We start from the raw sequence: 22,347 nt of genomic DNA, 5'->3' as shown, positions 1-22,347 counted from the left end.
GCCTCTTGTTAGGTGAAGTGTGCTGTTCATTCTCTGTGGGGTGTTTTTTTTCCCCCCTTCCTTTTTCTTTTTTTTAAAGAAAAAGAGAATAGTGAGCATGTGCAGTAATCCATCACCTTGCTTTCCAGTTTCCAGGCAACAGTACAGGATTACAATTGGTCACATGATATATCTGCTGCCAGGGAGAAAAGGAAAAATGGAAAACCATACTCTCTTAAGAAAGAGGCTGGATAACAGGTAGAGAGGGCTTAAGTGTCAATATGGGCAACAAGTGATCAAATGATCTCATAAAGCCAGAAGGTCTTGTATCTCTGGTACCAGTCTGTGCTGCTTGATTATAGAATAAGTAATAAATAGTAATCATTGAATTAGGTAGGTCAGTAGCTTATTACTAATCGAGTAGCTCTAGGTACTCATTCCTCAGTTCTGTTACCATAAAAACCATCAGGGAGTGAAAGGGAATCCTGTTTATAATCTCTAACAACTTTCCAGAGTAGACCCAGGGGGAAGTATAAAAGGCCTGTAGAAGCTATGAGAAAATAAAGAGAAAGCACCCTTGAAGGAAATGTGTCCAGTTTCCATTTTAGAAATCCTCTTTCAACATGATTTGATTTTGATTGGATTTTTTTTTAGTTTCTGTGAAAAACTAAATAAATGACATTTATATACCTTTTTGTACCAACACTCATTATAGAAATATGAACTGGAAATAAGTTAACACTTTGAAAACTGAAAGATGGCTACCTAAATATATGTGGACATAAATATCTTTTTACCCCAACTTTCCCAAACTTTGGTCTATGTCTTTGTTTTCATAAAACATTCATTTCCAATTATATTCTTTTCTCCTCTTCTCTGTATCAAAGTTCTTGGTTTTGTTTGTTTGTTTGATAAACTGAGCAGAATCAACTGATACCTTGACAATCGTTGAGAATATATACAACATTCCACATTTATAGGAAGTACCTTTTCCTATCTCTTCTCTTGGGTCAAATTTAGTCATAATTATACTGTATTTAGTTTAGTGTTATTGTTCTTTTCTTCACTTTATTACAATCATGGTTTATAATTATTTTCTATGTTCAGATTACTTCATCTATATTAGCTCATATAAGTCTTCCCATGCTTCTCTGAATTCTTCACACTCATCATTTCTTATGGTGAAGTAAGTAATAAATAGTAATCATTGAACTAGGTAGGTCAATAGCTTATTACTAATGGAGAGTTCTAGGTACTCATTCCTCAGTTCTGTTACTATTGAAGTACCAGTTTGTTTATTCATCCTTCAATGGATTAGAATCTAGTGTTTTGCTACCACACACAAAAAAAAGGTACATTTTCATCTTTGATCTCCTTGAGGATTATCCTAGTGGTGAGATCTTTGGGTCAAAAGGTGACATTTTTTTCTCCCTATATAATTCCAAAGCGTTTTTCAGAATAGTTTGACTAATTCACACCTCCATCAATGGTGCAACTGAAATCTATGCAAACATGTAGTTCCCTGTATATATTTACAGTCTGATCACAAACTATGATGGGACAGACATTTTACATTATTTTCCTGCATTCCTTAAAAGCTAGTGTTGAATTCTGAGTTGACCCTACAGGGTTTATTTTCCCAGTTTCTCTTTTGCCTACAAATAAATTTGTCTTCTCCATTAGAGAATTTCCAAGGCAAAAATCACTCACAAGCTCCTCCCTCCTCTCTTTCCTCGGAAGGACCCAGAAAATAGATTTCATACACAAAAATCTACATTAATTTCATTTTAACAGGTATTAATATCTATCGTGTGCTAAGTATTGTAGCTTCTTGCCCTCAAGAAGCTTACAGTGTGTGTGTGTGTGTGTGTGTGTGTGTGTGTGTGTGTAGAGGAAGGAGCTGGAGTAGAGAGAATTGCTTATGGATAACATGTATCACTATGTAGAGGGAAGTCAGTCGACCAGTTTACCAAGGAGATCAAGGGTATTGTATGTGTTTGGGGGTGGAGGTGACTTTGTGGTTTCTATTTTGACAACAGTGCTTCTGGGGCCCCTCAATCCCTTTTTTCCTAAAGACCAGTCAGCTTCTGGTTAACCTCATCCTAGTTTGGCTCACTAAAATAACAAAAGAGCAGCCCTGCTCTATAGAGGATGAGGGCACAGGCTAGCCAGCTGGGGGGCGTCAGACCTTGTTGTTTTCTTATACTTAGTTAAATGGGTAATGAGACATCTATACTTCTTTTCTGTTCTGGTCAGGTCACGAAGACTTTTTTTTTCTCCAGCTGAAAGAAAATAGTTCTTCTGAAGGCCTAATAATAGGTTATAGTAGGCACCTTTGCATTTTAAAGAAATTCTCATAAATTAAGTTTAGCAAGAAAGGCAAGGTGAAAAAAAGTGACTTGAAGAATTGTCGGTTTCAAAGTACAGCACTGAAAGTCATGTTGATTATGTTGGGAAAAACTGCCATAGAGCAAGCTGGAGCTCTGGTGCCCACTGTGTACTTCAATTAAACAAGAAAGAAAATTTATTAAATCATCACGTTACAAAGAGGATTTCATTGCACCAAAAGGGGAGAAAGACACCTCCCCCATTTCTTAATTTTTTTTCCCCTTAATACTTCTGGGTCTGTAGACTATTTTCTTCTCAGTGACAAGAGGTTATGGCCATAGGTCTTTTGAGTTCCAGGATAGAGGGAGAAATTGAAAGGGGGGAGGAGAAGGAGGGGAAACTGAGAAGTTTTCAAAACATTAAAACCTTGTGCCTAGAGAAAAAATATTCCATGTCTTTAATATTTAACACATGGGAGGATGTGAACACCTTAGGAACAGTTTGGTGGCTAGAGACATAGAAGTGTAAGTACGTCTCGCTAAAGAAAAGGGCTTTGGGACAAGAACAAGAGGCGGCGTTGCGGATTTCCAACTTAATTGGATCGGGAAATGCCTTCTAATTAGGTGTCAGGATTGCTTCCCCCTTCTCTAGTACCTAGGCATCTCCTTCCTCTTCATCACCCTTAAAGGTGGCTCAATTACATTACCCAGCTTCATCATACTAGGTAGGGCACATAAAACCCAAACTCACATACATGCACACATCCACGCATGTGTGTGCTTAGGCTTGTGCTGGCTGAAATCTTACCAGTGCAACTCACAGGTATGAAACCACCTTCTCCAGTAAGCAGGCTAAAGCTCCCCAGGGAAACTTTAATTCAAAGGAAGAGGAGAGGGAGGAGGCGGGGGGGAGGGAGGTGAGGCGGGGGTAAGTGTTTGATGATGATAGGGGGAGAAAAATCGACTGCAGGGCTTGCAGTACTGGATATAGCCAGAATGCTACACATAAACTTGCATTCCAGAGCTGGGGGGTGGGGGTGGGGTGGAACAGAGGGGGGAATTTCAGAACGCAATGGTTGGGGGATGGGGCGGAGGGCGGGAGGAACTGAGAAAAGAAGCACGGATTGAAATAAGTCAAAAACTCAAGTTATGAAAGGGGAGAGGTCAGCACGGGAAGGGTTAACTAGGGGAGTGGAACTTGCAACGACTGAGGGCGGCGACGGAGACTGGGGGTGGTGGACTCTGTGGGGAGATGTTGGAGGTGGGGGGTGGGGGGGCTGTCCCTTTAAGGCTCCTCGGGCACTATGGGGATTGCTGGGCTAATATGATTGGGGCGGCGGGATCACTTACTTCTGACGCTCCGAAGCCTGGGGGAGTTGGCTCAAGATTGCTTCTCTTTGATAAGGTCCTGGTAACTTAGTAACAACTCCGGGGATTAAAAAAAAATAATCCATAAAATGGTTGTGAATATCTGTTTTGAGTCTTCAAACTCTTACAAGAAAGCCATGTTTGAATATATTAATATGTAAAGTAATGCATATGTAATGTGAGGTGGAAAATCCTCATCAAAGAAATGTTTCGAGGTGGGGGGTAACCCAAAATTATAACACACACCCCCTCTGTTCTCTGCCTGAAATTCTTGTCCTTGACTGCAATGAAGGGGCTGCGGCAGGAGGGGAGCAAAGGACTGGGGCAGCTCTCAGATCCGGAGGGGTTTAGAAGAGGGGAGGGCAGGAGTGTGTATGACGGGGTAGACCGAAAGGTGTATGCATGTATGTACATACGTATGTATGTATATACATGTGGGGTTATGTTCCAGTACTGTGGGTTAGTTGAAGGAAACAGGGTTGTTGCAGAAAGGCGCTTATCTCCCTTTCAGGACCGTGCTTCTCGGCTCCTGCCTTTGATGTGCACAGTTAAACCCACAGCTCAGTTTTTGTTGGAATAGCCCGGAGGACATTTGGTGCATGGAATGACTGCTGGAAACAAGACCTGTGTTGAAAGAAGGGGAGGGAGGGGGGGTTAAGAGGGGAAGGAAAACTGGTATGGTGGTGGAAGAGCATCGGATCTTTTGCATAAAAACGGGTGGTGGAGCGATCCCATTCAACTCCCCCCCCCCCCTTTTAGGTTAGATTAAAAAACAAATTCCTACATTACTGTTTAATTCCCAATCCCTTCCTTACCCCCACCACCCTCCCAAGAGCTGCCCATGTTCTCTGATGCCTTTGCAAGGCTGGGCAGGACTGGGGTGGTTGGGTGCGGAACCCGGGTCCGGGCCAGGGGGCCCAGTGCTAGGAGCCTTCGAGGTTTCGCAGTGGAGCAGACGTGTGGATCTACGGTAAGTTGCAAAGAATGCAGTGATCCCGGCGCTGGCCCCTCTCTGGAACCCTTTGATGTGCTCTTGGCTGAGGCTTTGAAGTTTTTCAGGAAAGCTATTTCGGTGCTCGCTCCCAGGCAAGCGGGGAAGGGAGCCGAGGATTGCGTAGGGGAGGGGAAGGTTGAGGGGCGGTGGGAGTAGATTCACTAGGAGTAGTATCCCTTTGACCCCCCCCCCCCCTTTCAATTCATGATCCTAGAGCCGAAAGATCTGTGGCAAATACTTATCCAAGTGGGGAAGTGTGTGTGTGTGTGTGTGTGTGTGTGTGTGTGTGTGTGTGCGCGCGCGAGGGGGGGGGGGGAGGTAGGGAGAGATCTTTTTGTGGTCTGATTATTATCATTATTATTTATGTGTGCGCGCTCCACATCCCCCCGCCTCCCCCCCTCCACCCCCCCGCCCGCATCTGCGTGTGTGTTTGGTAGGTGAGATGAAAGGATGGCAGTTCTCTTCGTACCCCTCCACCCCTCTTACCCCCACTCCTTTCCCCTCCTCCCTCCTCCCCCTCCTCCAGCTACTCCCTGTGAAGTCCTAAGGGGCCCAGAGAGCTTAGTTAGGGGGTCAGTTGTTGCTTAGGACGCGAAGGAAGCAAGTGGCTTAGGAGTTTAGTGAGGGTTTTTTTTTTTCCCCTCACTCTCCTTTTTCCGCCTTAGATCTCTAGCTTTTTGTTTTGTTTTGTTTTGTTTTTGCCGAGAGGGGGAAAAAAGGGACTACCAGCCCCGTCGCCATTTCTGGAGTTTTATTATTATTTTTTTCTTTCATTTAATGTGTGTGGGGTGGTGTTTAAGGATTGGTCCTTTTGAAGATTCTTCTTTTCTTCGCGGCCCCGGTACCCTGGCGCCGGGTAGATTGTGAAGACTGCTGCTGCTTTTCCTCTTCCTTCTCGTCGTGTCTTTGGTTCCGAGGAGAAGGGGTCCGGTCCTCCCCTTTTTGGGGGGTGTCTGGGGAAAGAGTTGGAAGACTACCTGGGGAAATCCTCTTGAAAGAGATGAGAATCCGGCTTCGTTATGCCTTCGCCTTTCAGGTAGATCTGTTAGCCAACACTTGGATTTAACCTCATTTTCTTTTCCACTGCCCTTCTGCCAGCTGCTCTCCCCCACCCCGGCTTCTTTCGCCTTTTTCTTCTCTCCCTCCTACCCTCCTGTAGTTCCCGGGAACGCAAATCTCCAGATCAGATGGCTTAGGTTGCGAGACTTCTAAATCCCGGGACGCCCCCCTTTTTCTCCACCCCAAGTTTTGGTTCTTAAGATCGCAAACCTCCCCAAGGTACTGCTGACGCCGTGAGGTTTTTAAGGTACGGGACCCCTTCAGACTACCTCTCCTCCCCCTGGAGCGTTTTGCCTTCCCGGCACCGCAAACCTGCCCTTCGGAATTGCTGAGGTTGTGGGGCTCCCGATATCTCAGACTCCATCCTCTCCGACACCCCCCCCCACCAAGTTGGGCTCCAGCCCCCACGCCTGAAAGACCTCCCCCTTGGGCTCTCAAGTACTCGGTTGGTCTGTTGGAGGATTTTTTTTTTTTTTTTTGGCGGGGGAACCCAACTGGGCTGATGCGGAGCATTTGATTCTCCCTGCAAGATTATTGATAATGTCTCCACCACCCTCACCACCCTTTCCCTTCTTTGCTTCTGAATTCTTCATTCTTCTTTTCTGAGGGGAAAAGGTTTGTGTTTGGGGTGGGAAAGAGGAAAGGAAACTGAACCACCTTAGCTCCAGAAAAAGTTTGGGAATAGGGAGATAGGAGAATTAGTCAGCTTTCTGATGTGTGCTGAAGGGGGGTTAGGGGGGTGAAGTGGGCGGGAGCGGAGGGAGCTGCAGGTAACTGTTTATCCCTTAAGGGTTTAAAGTATCTTTTAGGTTTTCGAGGACCGGGGCGGGGTGGGGTGGTGGGGGTAAAGGGGAAGGGAGGCAGTGGACATTTTAAAATCTAAGTCTGGGAGTAGCTAGAAAATAGCATCTTGGCGGGGGGGGGGGGGGGCAGGGAATGCGGTCCGCAGGCAGCATCCACAATGTGTGTTCCGTGCACAACAGCTTCGGCATTGGACTGGGAGTTCTCCTTTCAGGGGATCATAATGTGAATTTTTAAGGAGTGAGAGAAGAGAGAGAAGAGTGGAGAGGAAAGGAAAGGGGGTGTGGTGGTGAGGAATGGGAACCATATGCCGGAGGAAGAGCACGTTTCGAGTTCTGTGTAGCTAAAGCCAAGTTGGGGTAATTGAGCGAAATTGGTTTCACCTGCCAGCGACCTGCGACTTCAACTTTGGGTCCTTCCGATGATATCAGTATTGGGGAAGGGAGGAAGAGGAGGAAGAAGGAAAGAAACAAATATTGGTGAAGGCTCCTTTGGAGACCGGCTCTTTGCTGTATGGGATTCACTGGATGCAGTGGGTTTATTGAAGGTTTTTCTTCAGCCCTTTCTTTTTCTTTCTTTCTAACCTCCTAACTGGAAAAGTGTGCAGGGAGTTCAGATTTCTCTTTTGAAACGGTGCATCTGATACTTTTGATTAGCACATTGGAGATAGCTGGGTTGCCTGATTTGAATGTGAAGAGTTGAAAAGCCTGTTTACTTTTTCGCTTTGATGTTGGGTGGATCTGGTTTTGATTAGATCAATACTCTTTTCTCTCTTCCACCATCCTTCCCTCCCTCCCCCTTTTCCCCTTGCAGAGAGAAGGTTCAGAGGAGCCTTTGCTGACTTGAGTGAGAGAGACCACGCTGATTGCTTCGGGGAACTGGACGAGAAGAAACTGTGAGAAACACTCCATCACCATGAGTAGTGCTATGTTGGTGACTCATATCTCAGACCCCAGCAGTAGCTTCAGAGAAGACGCTCCTCGACCCCCAGTGCCAGGAGAAGAAGGAGAGACACCATCATGTCAGCAGTCTGTACACCTCAGTCAGGGCAAGAGCCCAGTCATCAAAACTATGTCTATTTCTTCCAACACTAGGAGGAATGAAGATGGCTTGGGGGAGCCTGAAGGCAGGGCATCCCCAGACTCCCCTCTGGCCAGGTGGACCAAGTCTTTACATTCCTTGTTGGGTGATCAGGATGGCGCTTATCTTTTTCGGACTTTCCTGGAGAGGGAAGAGTGCGTGGATACCTTAGACTTTTGGTTTGCCTGCAATGGATTCAGGCAGATGAACCTTAAGGATACCAAAACGTTAAGAGTAGCCAAAGTAATTTACAAAAGGTACATCGAAAATAACTGTATTGTTTCCAAGCAGCTGAAACCAGCCACCAAGACCTACATAAGAGATAGCATTAAGAAACAGCAGATAGATTCTACCATGTTTGATCAAGCTCAGACTGAGATTCAGACTGTGATGGAGGAAAATGCCTACCAGATGTTTTTGACTTCTGATATATACCTCGAATATGTAAGGAGTGGGGGAGAAAACCCAGCTTATATTAACAACAGTGGGCTTGGGAGTTTAAAGGTAGTCTGTGGCTATCTTCCCACCTTAAATGAAGAAGAGGAGTGGAGCTGTGAGGACTTTAAAGGCAAGGTTTTGCCTACAGTGGTTGGCCTGTCCAGTAAAACTCTAAGGGCTACAGCAAATGTGAGATCTACAGAAGCTATTGAAAATGGATACAGGTAAGAACTTTTGGGGAAGAGTGGCTCTGTGAACTTTTTCTTTTTGAAAGAGGTACACTGAAAACCCTTTATGAAGTATGATATATACTCTGGGTCTTGCACCGCTTTTTACCAACATCTGTAGAAAGGACCCGGAAAGAGCCCTTAATACCATAATGAGAAAACACTGTCACGAGGATTTGATTCAGCAGTCTGTTAGCAATCAGCCCTCTGATCTAGTTCTTCTTTGATTAAAAGGGAGTGATGAAGTTAGAATCATGAAACCTACCAGCTTCAAAAAAAACCTCTTGAGGAGTAGTCACAAAAGTGGTTTAGCTCTTGCATTGTGCTGGAATTTTGGAAAGAGTTGAGTGAGAGTAGGGCATTTTTAAAAGGCCTCTGAATCACCAAATCCACTAAGCCACTATTTGTGGAAGAGGTCATTCCACTGTCCATCTGTATGGAGTTTAATTATTCCAAAAGGGAAGCAGCTGGTGGCAGTGCAGGAAATAACATGTACACTTAGATTACTTTGGTTAAGCCATATAATTTGGACTTTCATGTTAGTTTTAAAGCCAACAGACTGGCTCATTGTTAATAGTATGACTGAGATTGTGACTTATTTATATTGAATTAGATATTGCCTCAAAATAAAATTCTTAATGTAGAGAACCTTTATGTTTTCCAAGGGCCTTTGCTTTTGCTTTCTAATGCTGTATTAGCTCATTGTGTGTGTGGTTTTTTTTTTTTTTTTTTAAGTACTTGTGAATTTGAAAATTATGCTTTAGTTCATGAAGATCTTAACCCAGAGGGTGGGTGCTTTTGAAGTACTCTTTGTTGATTCTTAAGATAAATAGTCATCTAGCCAAGTCCCTTAAGATACTTTGGAACAGCTTTTATTTTACCTGGTCAAATGACAGTTCCCCTTATGTTTTTTCTTCTTTCTTTTCGTCTTTCCAAGTGGCTTTCATGAAAGTTAACCTTGAAATTTTAAAGTATTGTTTCCACACCAAAAAGGGGAAAAGAAGTTAATTTCTTTAGTATTCAGGTAGTTAAGACAATTGTGGACTTTTTAACCTTCTGGGTCTGAGGTCTTGGCTACTGTTTCCTCTTTAGGTATATAATTTTATCTGTTGTACTTTTAGTAGGAGGTACTTGGGCCTTTGAGAACTATTAAATAGGTAAACTAAATGATGGATGAATTTTGAAGAGAATAGAGAATGGAGCAACTTCTTGGCTGCTAATTCTACAAACACCAGACAGTTACCTTGAGGATATCCCTGACTGTTACCTAGGTATACTTGGAGGTTGGTTGTCTCAAGAGGTGGTGTATAATCAAAAGTAGAAAATAAGGGATCCTTTTGTCTTCCTTATGTCAGGGTCTTGAATATATTTCTGGATGAGTGTCATTGTCCAGCTGATTGCCTCTGGGATACTGCCCATATGTTGGTTAAATTTGTCATTCTATGATCCCATATTTAATTAGGTAGTTTTGTACTGCCACTTTTAAGACTTTGGTTTTCTGATGATCCATATTTGAATTGTTCTATCTTATCTGAGGATTGTTTTTGTTTTGTTTTATTTGATGGGGACCAATGTAAACTTCTTTCTCATTACAGATGAGTATCATCAGTGCAGAGTTTAAGTATGAGGTTCTTGGGGCACGTTGAGGTTAAATGACTATCCCAATATGTCAGACAGGACTTGATTCCCAGGCCAACCCTCTATCCCCTAAATATGAGTGATGGTCTGAAACATTCAATTATCTTGACATGTTTTCTTATGCGTGGGATATTAGGTGACAAATACATGTAGAATTTCCTTTTCTTTTGACTTAGGTAAATCTTTGGTTCATAGTAGAGTTCTAGAGGATTTTTTCTCAACCCTACTCGATGTTTATAAACATGAACATAAAAATTGTTCCAAGGCCTAGTCAAATGTTCATAAAAAATATAATCAGACTTTTTAGATATACTTGGTTATGTAGTATTTTTAACTATTTCCCTATGCACTGCCATAATTAGAAGAATTAAAATTGGCTTTTATGATGGGTTTTAAGGTTATAAAAAAAGTTCTTTAATTTTAATTTCCTATAAAGTTGAGTACTATAGGTAATATTTATTTCTAACAAGAGCAGAAACACTTGTTGATAAATGAGAAAATGAGCTTGAGAGCCTAAATCTAGTAAATGTCTGAGATGGGATTTGAACCTGGAACATTTTAAACTATTTATAAGCTTCCTAGTTCTATCCATTTTAATAAAGGTTAGATAGCAAAAGTAGTCCTCTTAAAAAAGTATGAATATGGTTGGGTACTATGTCTTCCTGAGAATATACATAGTAAGTGCTCTAAGTTACAATGACTTTTGGTAGGACTGTTCTTCAAAACAAAATAAAACAAATGACCTGATGCATTACCATATGTGCTAATAGAACTTATATGGAATTAGGGGGTTAGAGTAATGCATTTATTTTGGGAAAGAGCATCCGGAGAGAGTTTAGTTTGGGGTACAGATTTTTATCTCTCCAAAAGAGCACTCCATTGTATTCTTTCTTTAGAGTGATGCTTTGGCAGTGTTTGTGTGTTCCTCTCCAAGGTAGACTCATCTGCCTCCCATTAATTTCTCTGTTCTAACATCAGTGAGCTTGGCCTTCCTTTGAAATAAGTTGGGCCAAGCAGATGGCCCTCTACTGGCTCAAAGTGCTTCCTGTCCTTTGAAAGAACTCACTTGATGAGGCCCGATTTGTGTGAAGCTGTTGGAACCAAGTTTGGCTTCAATTATCCTGGATGCCACAGTAAAGCTATGCTACAACCAGCATTCCATGATTAAGTTAGAGAAGAGGTCTTCTGAAGACCTGGTAGCCTCTAAAATATACTTGTTTGTGTATTTCTCAATAACTCTAATTATCCCCTAACGTGAGAATCCAAGAATATCTTGAATGCAAGTTAGTGGGGCCTCAGGAAAAGTGGGAGTGTGCCTGCTTTTATGCAGTAGTCTTGTTCAATTGTCAGAGGAGCTACTTAAGAACCCTAAACTGACAGGGAAAGACTTATAAACAAATACTTTAAATTGCATTGGTTGTGATAGGAGATCCAGAAAGACCAACTCTATTGTATGGTCTTTGTAAGGGGGCCTTTGCCATGTCCAGTGTATGGAAAGCAACATGCTGTGTGTCATCTTGTCAAGATAAGAGATAAGAATAGTCTGAAAAAACAATCAGACCTTCTTGAAGCTCCAAAGCAACTACCACCTGACAGCTGAAACCACTTTGCATAGTTGGAGATTGAATTGAGTGTACAGTATGAAATTTGCATCATGGGCTACCATTTTCCATAGGAATTTAAAATCCTTGCAAGCAACTTGATGCAAAACAGCACTGGAGAGAAACAATCAAGCCATCTGGGTACAATTATTGTTGCATGGTCAAGTTTTTTCCCCCCCTTCTTCTTAAAGTAATTACAAGAAAACAGCCCTAATCAGTTTTCTTAAAGTATGTGGAGATTTTTGTAAAGTTCTGCGTTCTTAAAAACTGAGCTCACTTTTCTCTTCACTCCCCCCAACCATCTTGTTGTGATTATAGAAAAATTCCAATACTTTTTTATTCCAGTTAACTGAGTTAGGAGCAATATACTTCCATTTTTAATTCCTGTTCAAACAGTAGTTTAGTATTTTGGAAGTGAAAGGAGAAGGGGGTTTATTTTAAGAAGTCCATGTGTCAATTTCAGTGCAAAACTTTGAATGGTTTCAAATGTGGATGAGTGAACATGTGATTTTAGTCAAATGGTCTTTTATGGGAAGGAGGGGAGAGTGGTGTGGTGATGTTGCAAAGAGGAGTTTCTTAGGGTAGATTGATTAAATGTAGTTTCTACCATTTGGTTGAAAGGTAACTAATCAAAAATGACTAGTTGCTGATCTATTAACATGAAAATGATAACAGAACTATAGGGGATATAAATAAGCAAGGTACTTAAGGGCCATTAATGGCACATTTGGCTCTCTAGGTCTCAGTTGTTCTTCTTTAGACTTTATAACAAAGGACAAGACCCAGTGGGCTTTCAAAATAAGTAGCTGACTTTAATATTTACAGTAGTATTCCCAAGATTCCTCAAGATTGTAGTACCATATACAGAATAGAAACTCATGATATTTTCATCACAGAGTGATTAAAAATGGAAAAGAGATAATGAGGATTCTGTGAGACACCTGTGGAAACTGAGGCTAGAGAAGTGAAGAAGTTTTCTAGTTTATCATCACTGTTGAGATTATTAACAGCAGACACATATAGTGTTTTTAAGGTTTGCTAAGCACATACCATATATTATCTCATTTGAGACGACCCTGTAAAAGCAAATGCTGATGGCATTTTTGTACCCATGTTTCAGATGAGAAGACTGAAGCTAAAGTAGTTTAAGACTTGCTCAGTGTATATAATAGTTAATAAACATTTGGGGGTAGATTGAATCTAGATCTTTTGGAATCCAAGTCCAAAATCTTTATAATTATTATTCTAATGTAAGTTTGATTTTGATTTGAAGAATTAAAAAAAATTCCTCAGATCTGATCAGGATAAATTTGTAAACATTTAACCCATCTCCTGCTTTCTGGTAAGACTGAAACCATCCTGGAGAATTTAACCTATTTTAAAAGAATTAACAAGGAAGATGATAAGTTTTTCCCCATTCTTTCCTCTTTCTCCATTCCATCCTCTTATAGCTAGTCTATTTATCTATCCTAGCTTTTTTGTAGAATTCTATCCTATTGTTGCTCTTTTCCCTACCCCTGTCTATTTATACTTCTTTCTTCTGCCTTCTCTGAAGATAGTAATGAATAATGGTTCATCCTTTTCTTTTCCTCCTCTTCCTTTTTTCCTCTTCCTTCTCTTCTTTTTTCCTCTTCCTTTTTCTTCCTCTTCCTCCTTTTCCTTTTTCCTCCTCTTCCTCCTTTTACTCCTCCTCTTCCTCTATTTCCTCCTTTTTCTCCTCCTCCTCAATTGGACTTGCCCAGAGGTCACACAGCTAGTGTGGATTTAAGGTCCTCCTGACTCTCATGGTTGATGCTTCATTCACTGCATCTTCTGGCAGCCCCTATCTTCAGTCCTGTTTGAGGGCTTCTTAGATATTTGAGGGTTATTCAAACCTTCCCTCTAACATCTTTTTTTTTTTTTTCTCCAGACTGAATCATTACAATTTCTTCAGTCTTGCCTACTGGATTTTTAAAAATCTAAGCCTGTAATAATTTCCACCATTTTCTACCAACCCTCCTTTCCCATTCTCTCATGTTCTTTGATATTAATGAGGTAGTGATGTAGCAGAAGAGGGTCCAGGACCTGAAGTCAGGAAATGCACCAGTCTAAAATACTACTATAATATTTTCTAGTTTTTTAGCCTAAATTTAACCCAACTCTTTCCTCCCTCTACGTGTGTGTGTGTGTGTGTGCGTGTGCGCGTGCATACTTCTCAATTGTATTAAAAGGCCCTTGTAGGAAAGAATGACTACTGTCATGTCTTCATCGTTTTTGTGTGTTCTGTAGTCCCCTACATAGTAGCACAGTGCACAGAGATATTCAAATTATATTTGATTTACTTGATTATATCTCTTGATTGCCCTGTTTTCCAGCCAGAAACTACAGGGATTCTTAATTGTTTCATTTTATAGACCCCTTTGACACTCTGTGGAAGACTTTGAACTCCTTGGAATGATCTTTTTTCAATGCATAAAATAAAAAATAAAAAATAGGATTACAAAGGAAACCAACCATATTTATTATAAAAATATTTTTTAATTCATGAATTTCATGTTAGGAACCTTTGATATAGATTGTCATTATTGATGTCTGAGCTGTTATGTTTTTAACTAAGCAGTAATCCTGGTTTTCATCCCAGGACCATATTCCCCAAAGAAATCCCAAAATGTTTGCAGATTGACTTGAGATCTTTCTTGGGTTTGTCATTAGTCTTCCACTTCTCCATTTCTGTCTATATTTATATGCTTTGTTCTTTCAGGAAAGAATGATAGGTCTAGCTGATCCTAAATATCTCCTTTATTCTTTGTAAGCAGCCTCTCTCCTCTCCCTTCCTCCCTCCCCTCCAAAGGTCAGACTTTAATGGGGGAACTAACTTTAGTCATGCTGTCAGTATTAGCACTATCCTGCTGAAAGAGGTCCATCTCTACCTCCTTAAGCCCCTTACTGGTCACACCAGAGGAATGCAGCTCAGCAGGGGAGGAGCAGACACTTGTTATGTGAGGGAACTCTGTAAAGACCGAGCTCAAGAGGTTGAAAGTGGGGAGCCAGCCAATGGCCAGTGAAACAAAAGGCCTAGAGATTCAGGAAGGGCCAAGGACTTCTTTCCATTTAAACAGCTGTGCTGCTCACTTTAATCCAGCTGGCCCTAACCATTCTTGGCAGAAGGATGGTGGTTAGTGCATATAAATGTGTGTGTGTGTGTGTGTGTGTGTGTGTGTGTGTGTGTGTATTGTATAAAATGGGTAGAAGAGAGTTCAAAACACACTATTTTAATTTTTCAGAGATTGCCTTCAATCTCTCATACCAGCTCTCATTGTTGAAATGAAACTCTTAAGTTTGCCAGATTTTACTTCCCAATCAGGGGACAGGTTAGAACCTGTAATGTAGACTGCTTGAGTTATTTGGGGCACTGACCCCTCAGGATTGAAACCCTACCTTATGCCATAGTAGTTGTGGGAGAAGTCAGTTTCTGCCAAATGCATAAAGATGATTCAGTGATGGTTAACCTTTTTTTTTTTTTTTTTTTTAGTCTCCCTCTCAGATCATTCACCTCCATTCATTAGTGTAAAAACTCTAAATTTTAGTTTAAAGTTTTAATGCTAATGTTTCTAGGACACTATTAATTGATCAGCTTTACTTAAGCCAATTGTTCAGATCAGTAGGAAATGGGGCAGAGGAGGGCAAAGGGAGCTAACTGGCCTGTTCTACCAAAACACTTTGGGAACAATTTATCTACTACAGGGGGCATGTCAGGGACTTTTGTGGTATTTTATTTTTGCCAAGATGAACTACTTAATGGGCATGAGACTACAGGTATCTTGCCTAGGGGCTGGAGTGGTTATAGTGGGTTGGAACTGAGTAGATAACCCACCCAACTCTTTCTATATCCTTAGTCACCAGCTCTACATATCTGTAGTTATCTGTGGTTCCTGGGGTAGATTACTGACTGGATTCCCATTGGACTTTTTCTTTTTAGATCCTTCAAGAGGAATGATCCAGTTAATCCATATCACGTAAGCTCTGGCCATGTCTTTGCTCCGGCAGCTAGTGCCAATGACAGTGAAATCTCCAGTGATGCGCTGACCGATGACTCCATGTCTATGACGGACAGTAGTGTGTAAGTATATCGTTGTCCTGTGTTGGTGGGTAGGTTGAGGCCTGCTGAAAATACATAGCTAGCCTACCTTTTGCTTTGAAGTTCTCACTCGGGGTGACTTTTTGTTTTCTTTTGGAGTGAAAAAGTACTTTTGCATTTAGTACTTTGAGAGACTTTGGCAGTGAATAGGATAAAGCCTCAGCTGTCAGAAACTGAAGTTGGATTATGGAATCCTCTGCTTGGAAAGGATAGATGATAAACAGGTCATTCTCCCCAGGCATTGTATAAAAAGCTGGGGTTCCTATCTTATTCTTTTCATTCCCAATAGCAGAAAAGAGAATGGTATTAGTAGGATTCTCTTATTCAATGTGAAAAGAGCTTAGGACTGAGTTTTTGGTCCACCTGGGATGTTACAAAGTGTGCCTATAAAATAGATGCATAACCATCAGCCAATGAGATTCTTCTTGCATGCCTCAGTCTCTAGAGGCAATTTCAAAAAATGTTTTGAATGATGACTGCTGCATAAGGATAAATTTGTATATTCCATGACTCTTAACCTATCATCCTACCTTAGAATTCATTTTACCCACTAGCTGACTACATAATATGAAGTGAGTCATATCATTTCTAAGGCTGAATTTTACTTTTCTGTAGTAAAGTATTTGGACCTTGTTGTTGTCCAAGGCTCCCTTCTAATCCAACAATGCTCTATCACTGACTCATTGACTTTGTGTCTTCTCTTTGCTGCTGATAAAGACCCCAAAGACCTTTGGGGGTAAAAGGTTCATACTTTTTGTACTTGGGGGAGGGAGCATTATAACATTAATGTTAATAGAGGAAGACAATACAGTAATAATTATTGTCAAACATAGCTGATTTCAGCTTGTCTTTAGAGGCAGGGCAGTCATTATTTTGAGAATGCTTGATGACATTTTGATGTCTGTCTTTTGCCCTGGAATTTCTGTTGGCTGCTAAGTGTCAATCTGGCCAGATTATGGTGAAGAAAATTGGATGATCAAACTAGTTATACAATTTGGGGCTGAAATTAATGGCTTATTCATTCAGCACAATGCAGAGAGAGATTGAAGTGGTAGATAGGTGAGTTGTCCAAATGACTGAAGATTATCCATTAACATTAGTAAGATGTTTCTGAAGTATTATATACTTTTCTGCCTTCTTAACATTTTCTTGATGGCTCATAATATAACGAGCACTATATTATGTTGTATAACATTATACTATAACTGAGTAAATTCAAATATAATTATTGAAAAGTCTAGGGCTGTTAACCCACACAATGAGTAACCCAAATTGACATAATGACTTTTGGCCCTCCTTAGAATTTTCCTCAATCCTCCTCACTTTCCTTCAGTAATCATTTCTCCCTCTTAGCATAGATCACCAAATCTTAGAAGCCATTTAATTCAGGAGTTTCCTCTATAATGCACCCAAAAAATGGTCATCCGGTTTTTGCTTAAAGACTTCAAGAAAGAGGAATTCTACTACCTTCCAAGTCAGCCTATACTACTTCATCAGAAAGTTTTTCTTTACATTAAGCTCAAACCTGCTTTTCTTCAACTTATACCCATTACTCTTTCCTCTGGGAGCCTTGCAGAAAGCCTAATCCTCCTTTCCCAAGATAGCTTTTAAAGACTGTGTGTCTTTATCCCACTCCCTGCCCTGCCTCCTACTCTTTTCCAGGCCTAAACATAGTATCATAGATTTAGACCTAGAAGAGCCTTTATAGCTTAGCTAGTCCACCTCACTTTATAAATTCCTAGTTCCTCTATACCCAAAGGGCTGTAACAGTGTACATACCTTTGATCCAGCAATATCATGGTAGGTCTGTTTCCCAAAGAGGCCCAGAAAAAGGGGAAAGGACCCATTCGTACAAAACTATTTATACTTTTTGTGGTGGCTAAGAATAGAAAATCAAAGGGGAAGGCTGGATCAATTGAGGAATGACTACACAAGCTGTGGTATATGATTGTAATAGAAAATTATTGTGCTGTAAGAAATGACAAGCAGGATGATTGCAGAAAAAACTGGAAAGACTTACATGAACTGATGCACATTGAAGAGAACAGAACCAGGAGAATGTTGTACACAGTAATAATAATAATATTGTTCTGTGAAGATCTATGAAGGACTTAGCTATTCTCAGCAATACAATAATCTAAGACACTAACAAAGGACTAATGATGTATACTATCTGCCTCCAAGGAAAGAACTGATATTGATTGAACACAGACTGAAGCATGCTGTTTTTCACTTTTTTAAAAATTATTTTTCCTTTTATTTGAATCTTTTTGTAGAAAATGACTAATATGAAATGTTTTAAATAATTGCATCTATATAACATGTCAAAACTTTAAATAAAAATTTGTAGTTCCTTTAACTTTAACCAAATTGGTTGCCATCTCCTTGACAATCCAGTTTATCAGTATCTTGGTTTTTTTTTTTTTTTAAAGCATTTATTATCTTACCTTCCCAAGGTCTCCCACCCTTCACTGAACAATTAAAAAAATAAAAATAAAACCTTTACAATAAACATACATAATTATGCAAAACAAATTCTCATATTGGCCATGTCCAAAAATGCACATTTCATTCTGTCTCATTAAGTCCATTCTATCTCTGGTAGGAGGTGAGTGGCATGTATTATCTCAAGTCTTTTGAACTTGTGGTTTATCATTGAGTTGGTAAAAGTTCTAAAGTCTTTCAAAGGTATTTTTCTGTATAACTTTGTTTTCATTGCATAAGTTGTTCTAGTTTTACTCGGTACACTCATTATCAGTTCATAGATGCATTCCTGATTTCCTCTAAAGCTGTTCATTTTGTCATTTCTTAAGGCACAATAATATTTCGTGAAATAATGTACCATAATTTATTTAGCCATTCAAGAAACTACTTTAGTTTCTAATTTTTTGATCCCGCAAAATGAGCTAATCTAAGTTTTTTTACACATGCAAGTACTTTTGTCAGTATAGTTCAAAAGTGGTGATATCTAGTATTATGCACAATACTTTAGATGTGGCTTGATCTCCTCATGTGATAGGATTATTATTTCTTTCAGTTTTTTTCATTTTTTAAATACATAATCATTTATTTTCTCTCATTCCAACCACAGTTTAAAAAAAAAAAACCTTTGTGACAACAATATATGGTCAAGCAAAACAAAAATTTATCTTGTCATCCATGTCCAAAATTCATAGAACCTAGGTGGTACGGTGCTTAATAGTCGGGAGTTAGAAAGACCCAAAATCAAATGTGGCGTCAGATATACTTTCTAGCTTAGTGACCTTGGATAAGTCATCTACTCTGCCTCACTTTCCTCAATTGGAAGATAGAGAAAATTATAGTATCTACCTCACAGGGATGCTATGAGAATCAAGTGAGATATTATTTGTAAAAAGCAGAATGCCTATCATACAATAGGTACTATATAAATGTTATCTATTGTTGCTAATAGTAGTAAAAATATAGTCTCATTCTGTATCTATAGGGATGCACAGATCATCTCATTCTTCTCAGTATTATGGTTGGTCCTTACAGTGATCAAAGTTGTCTTTACAACATTGTTGTTATTGGACCTCTTAATTTCCAGTTAAAACAAATTTTCCCAGTTTTCTTGGAAACTATACTTTTCATTATTTCTTATATTACGATAGTATTCTTTTACATTCACTATACCATGATATGTTCAACTATTCTCCAAATGATGGACTTAGTTTCAAGTTCTTTGCTCCTTCCCCCCAATAAAAAACTTTTAAATATTTCATATACATATATGCCCTTTTATCTCTTGAATTCTCTTCCTTTTGATGTTATATGTTATATGATGAACTGAACTGCTTTTTCTTAACTGGCATATCTTACTGTTGTCTCATTGAGCTTGCAGACATTGAGTTGATGTTCATCCAGCAGGTATCATCCCTGCTCTCTCCCCTCCCCTCTGCAGTTTGCTGCTTAAGTTATGGTTTAATAAGTTTAGAAACTTGTTAAACAGGTAAAAGAAAATAAAATAAAAATAAGTAGTTGTTGATGGTTCTTCTATGAATGAAAATAATGAACTGTAGTCCATGGATTCTTTGTATATTTAGGTTAGTTGGAGTCCTTTCTGACTGATTGTGACGTTCCCATTTCTTTCCAGTTCATCTCTTTCCCTCTAGTTTTCCTTTCTTCCCTACTAAGCTTTAATCCCCTAGGCCTCCTATTGTAACTGAGTCACTAACCCTCCTGCTTGCTTACCATTACACACATGAAAATCTCCAAAGGTGGGTAACTTTCATCTTGCAAATATTTTGCTTTTGAATGACAATATGAGAAATCAATTATTTAGCACCCAGAAACAGAGACATAATATAAACATATGATGCTTTTATTTCAATTGGGCCTTCTTTGCTACCCACAAGTCATCCTTTTCTGTTGTTAGTGACTTTTTATCTAATGTCTCCAGAATTTCAAACCTTATTCTCTTTCAAGCTCCCAACCTTATGCCCACTCACATCCTTACAACAGATTCTTTAGATTGAGGTCATTTAATGGGAATGAATTGATTTCCTCTTTTCTATTCCTTACCTTATGTCATTACCACCCACTCTCTTCTTCCTTATGGTCACAAACATTCCTTCTAGATCTTTGCTCCAAAAATCATTGCCATCGTTTTTATAAGTCCAATGTATCTATAATCTCTCTATCCATTGATTTCTTTAATTATAAATATACTTGGATTTGCTGATTAGAAAAGGGGAAGAAACCCTTTTTTACTATTCAATAACCATTCCATATCCCTCTTCTCTTTACTTATAAACTTCTTGGAAAAAGTTTCTACACAATTCTGTGGCTTTCTCATCCTCATTCTTTCCTTAACCCCTTATTCTGTGATGTACAACCCCCTCAGGTTTCTCTAAAGTCACTAGTGACCTTCTAATTATCAAATCCAGTGGCCTTTTTTTCAGTCTTCACCCTACTTAACCTTCTGAATTATTTTGTGCAAAACATGCCTTTCTTTGGGATTTCTTCTTCCTTGACCTCAGACATTATATTCTCCAATGTCTCTTCTTGAAGATTTTGTTCTCAACTCTTTTCTTTCTTTATGTTTTCCTTTGCCATTTCATTTATTCTCAATCCTTCAACAGCCTTTATCTTCAATCATTACCAAACCTTTATCTCCTGGAGAGTACCTAGAAGATCTCTTTACCTGACCATCCCAGTGGTAGCTCAGACTGGTATAAAATTAAATTTATCTTTAACATGCTTCTCTGTTAATGGTACCATCCCCACTTCCAACCCATCTCTCAGTCACTGACTATATTTGTGTTATTTTTGACTCTTATCTATCCTTCTCTTATGTGTAGGTGTGTAGCAAGTCCTGCTGATTATACTTTCAAAATAATCCCTTTTCTCCTTTTTTCCTGTAATTTGCTGTTATACTAGTTACCCTCATTACCATCCACTTGAGCTTTGAAAATAGGATTCTTTCCACTTGGATTTTCTGCCTTGAGTCTAACTGATGTACCTTTCATATGCCTGTCACACTAATCTAATGCATGGGATGGATGCTATCATTTCTATTTGGTCTTTCTTGGTTCCATATTGCCTTTTATGTAAAAGTTGGACTTTTGCATGGCGTTCAAGGTTATAATCTGGTGCTTTTCCCTATCTTTATTGCCTTTTCTCATTTTATTTCCCACTTAAATATCCCAGTTTAAGTGGGATATTTAATTCCCAGACTGAAAATATCTTGTGCTTTCCTATTTTTGCACTTTTGCTCATAATGTTTTCTCTCTTTTCCTCTTTGAGTTCTTACCTATCCTTTAATGATCAGATGCCAATCATTTTTATTATTAAGGATTTCCTTTGGACATCTAATGCCATCTAGTTTTATACCTTGAGCAATTAGGTTTTTAAAAAAATTAAAAAGATAGCCCTTCTAGATGATAAAGTACATCAGGACAGATTCTTTGTTCCTATCTATATCTCCCTTAACATCTAACGTTGTACTCTAACAATGCTTGTTGATAGACTTAATTATACAGGGTATAAGCCTAATGTATGTTGAATTAAATTTGTTGAATCATGATTACAAAATGTTAGAGCTGAAGGGAACCTTAGAGATTATCTAGATATCCCTTCTCATTTTACAAATGAGCATTCTGAGGCTCAGATTGGCAAAAAGGACTGGGTCGTCTGACCCCAAATTCGAGTATTCTTTCCATTTCTTCCTCTGTGAGATGAAATTAGTAAGATAAATTAGATTCCCATTTTTTCCTTTGGAAAATGGTTGGGTTGGGGGTGGGGTTGAAATAGCTTTGATCCAGATTTTAAAATATACAATTAAAAAAAAAAGCTTTTTCAAAGCAGCTTTTATTTTGGGACCCCCACTGATTAGTTAGTGGTCAAGTCTCTTCATTCTATTAATAGCTATTTAGGGTAAAAAATGCACATAGTGTGTTTTCCTCTTACATCTCCTCTCCCCCTTTCCCAGAGGAAATGCTTGCCTGGCTTTATTTGGAGGTGGTTCTGCTTATGCTGTTTGATCTTAGGGCCCTCCCAAGGGAAAAAGCGTAACTTGCCCCTTTCCAGCTGTACCTCTCTAAGTCCTTTGTAGAACTGATACTCTGCATGTGGAAGCCGCTTGGGAGGGAATGGATGAAATCATCCTTGAGCATCTATTGTGTTTTGTGACTAGAGTTTAAGTGGGGTTCAGTGTGTGCCATGTTGATATAGTGGCATTTCTTAAGCTGGACTAATG

At 39.6% G+C, this 22,347-nt stretch overlaps 2 protein-coding genes across 2 annotated transcripts in view; both read left to right on the top strand.

Annotated features, from left to right (window-relative positions):
* The window catches only part of ARSG (arylsulfatase G), a 996,823-nt gene that overhangs the window by 130,295 nt on the left and 844,181 nt on the right, over positions 1-22,347 (top strand). The window lies entirely within an intron of this gene.
* Positions 5,607-22,347, top strand: part of AXIN2 (axin 2) — a 41,499-nt gene continuing 24,758 nt past the window's right edge. Inside the window, exons 1-3 of the mRNA XM_051995236.1 lie at positions 5,607-5,704; positions 7,342-8,270; positions 15,471-15,611. Of these exons, the coding sequence (XP_051851196.1) occupies positions 7,444-8,270; positions 15,471-15,611 (968 nt within the window). The 5' untranslated portion in view covers positions 5,607-5,704; positions 7,342-7,443. The remainder of the gene's footprint in view (positions 5,705-7,341; positions 8,271-15,470; positions 15,612-22,347) is intronic.

The sequence above is a fragment of the Antechinus flavipes genome, chromosome 4 (assembly GCF_016432865.1).
Source record: "Antechinus flavipes isolate AdamAnt ecotype Samford, QLD, Australia chromosome 4, AdamAnt_v2, whole genome shotgun sequence".
In the NCBI taxonomy this organism is placed as follows: domain Eukaryota; kingdom Metazoa; phylum Chordata; class Mammalia; order Dasyuromorphia; family Dasyuridae; genus Antechinus; species Antechinus flavipes.
The sequence above is the reverse complement of the archived record's forward strand: the minus strand, read 5'-3'. Positions and strand labels throughout refer to the sequence as shown.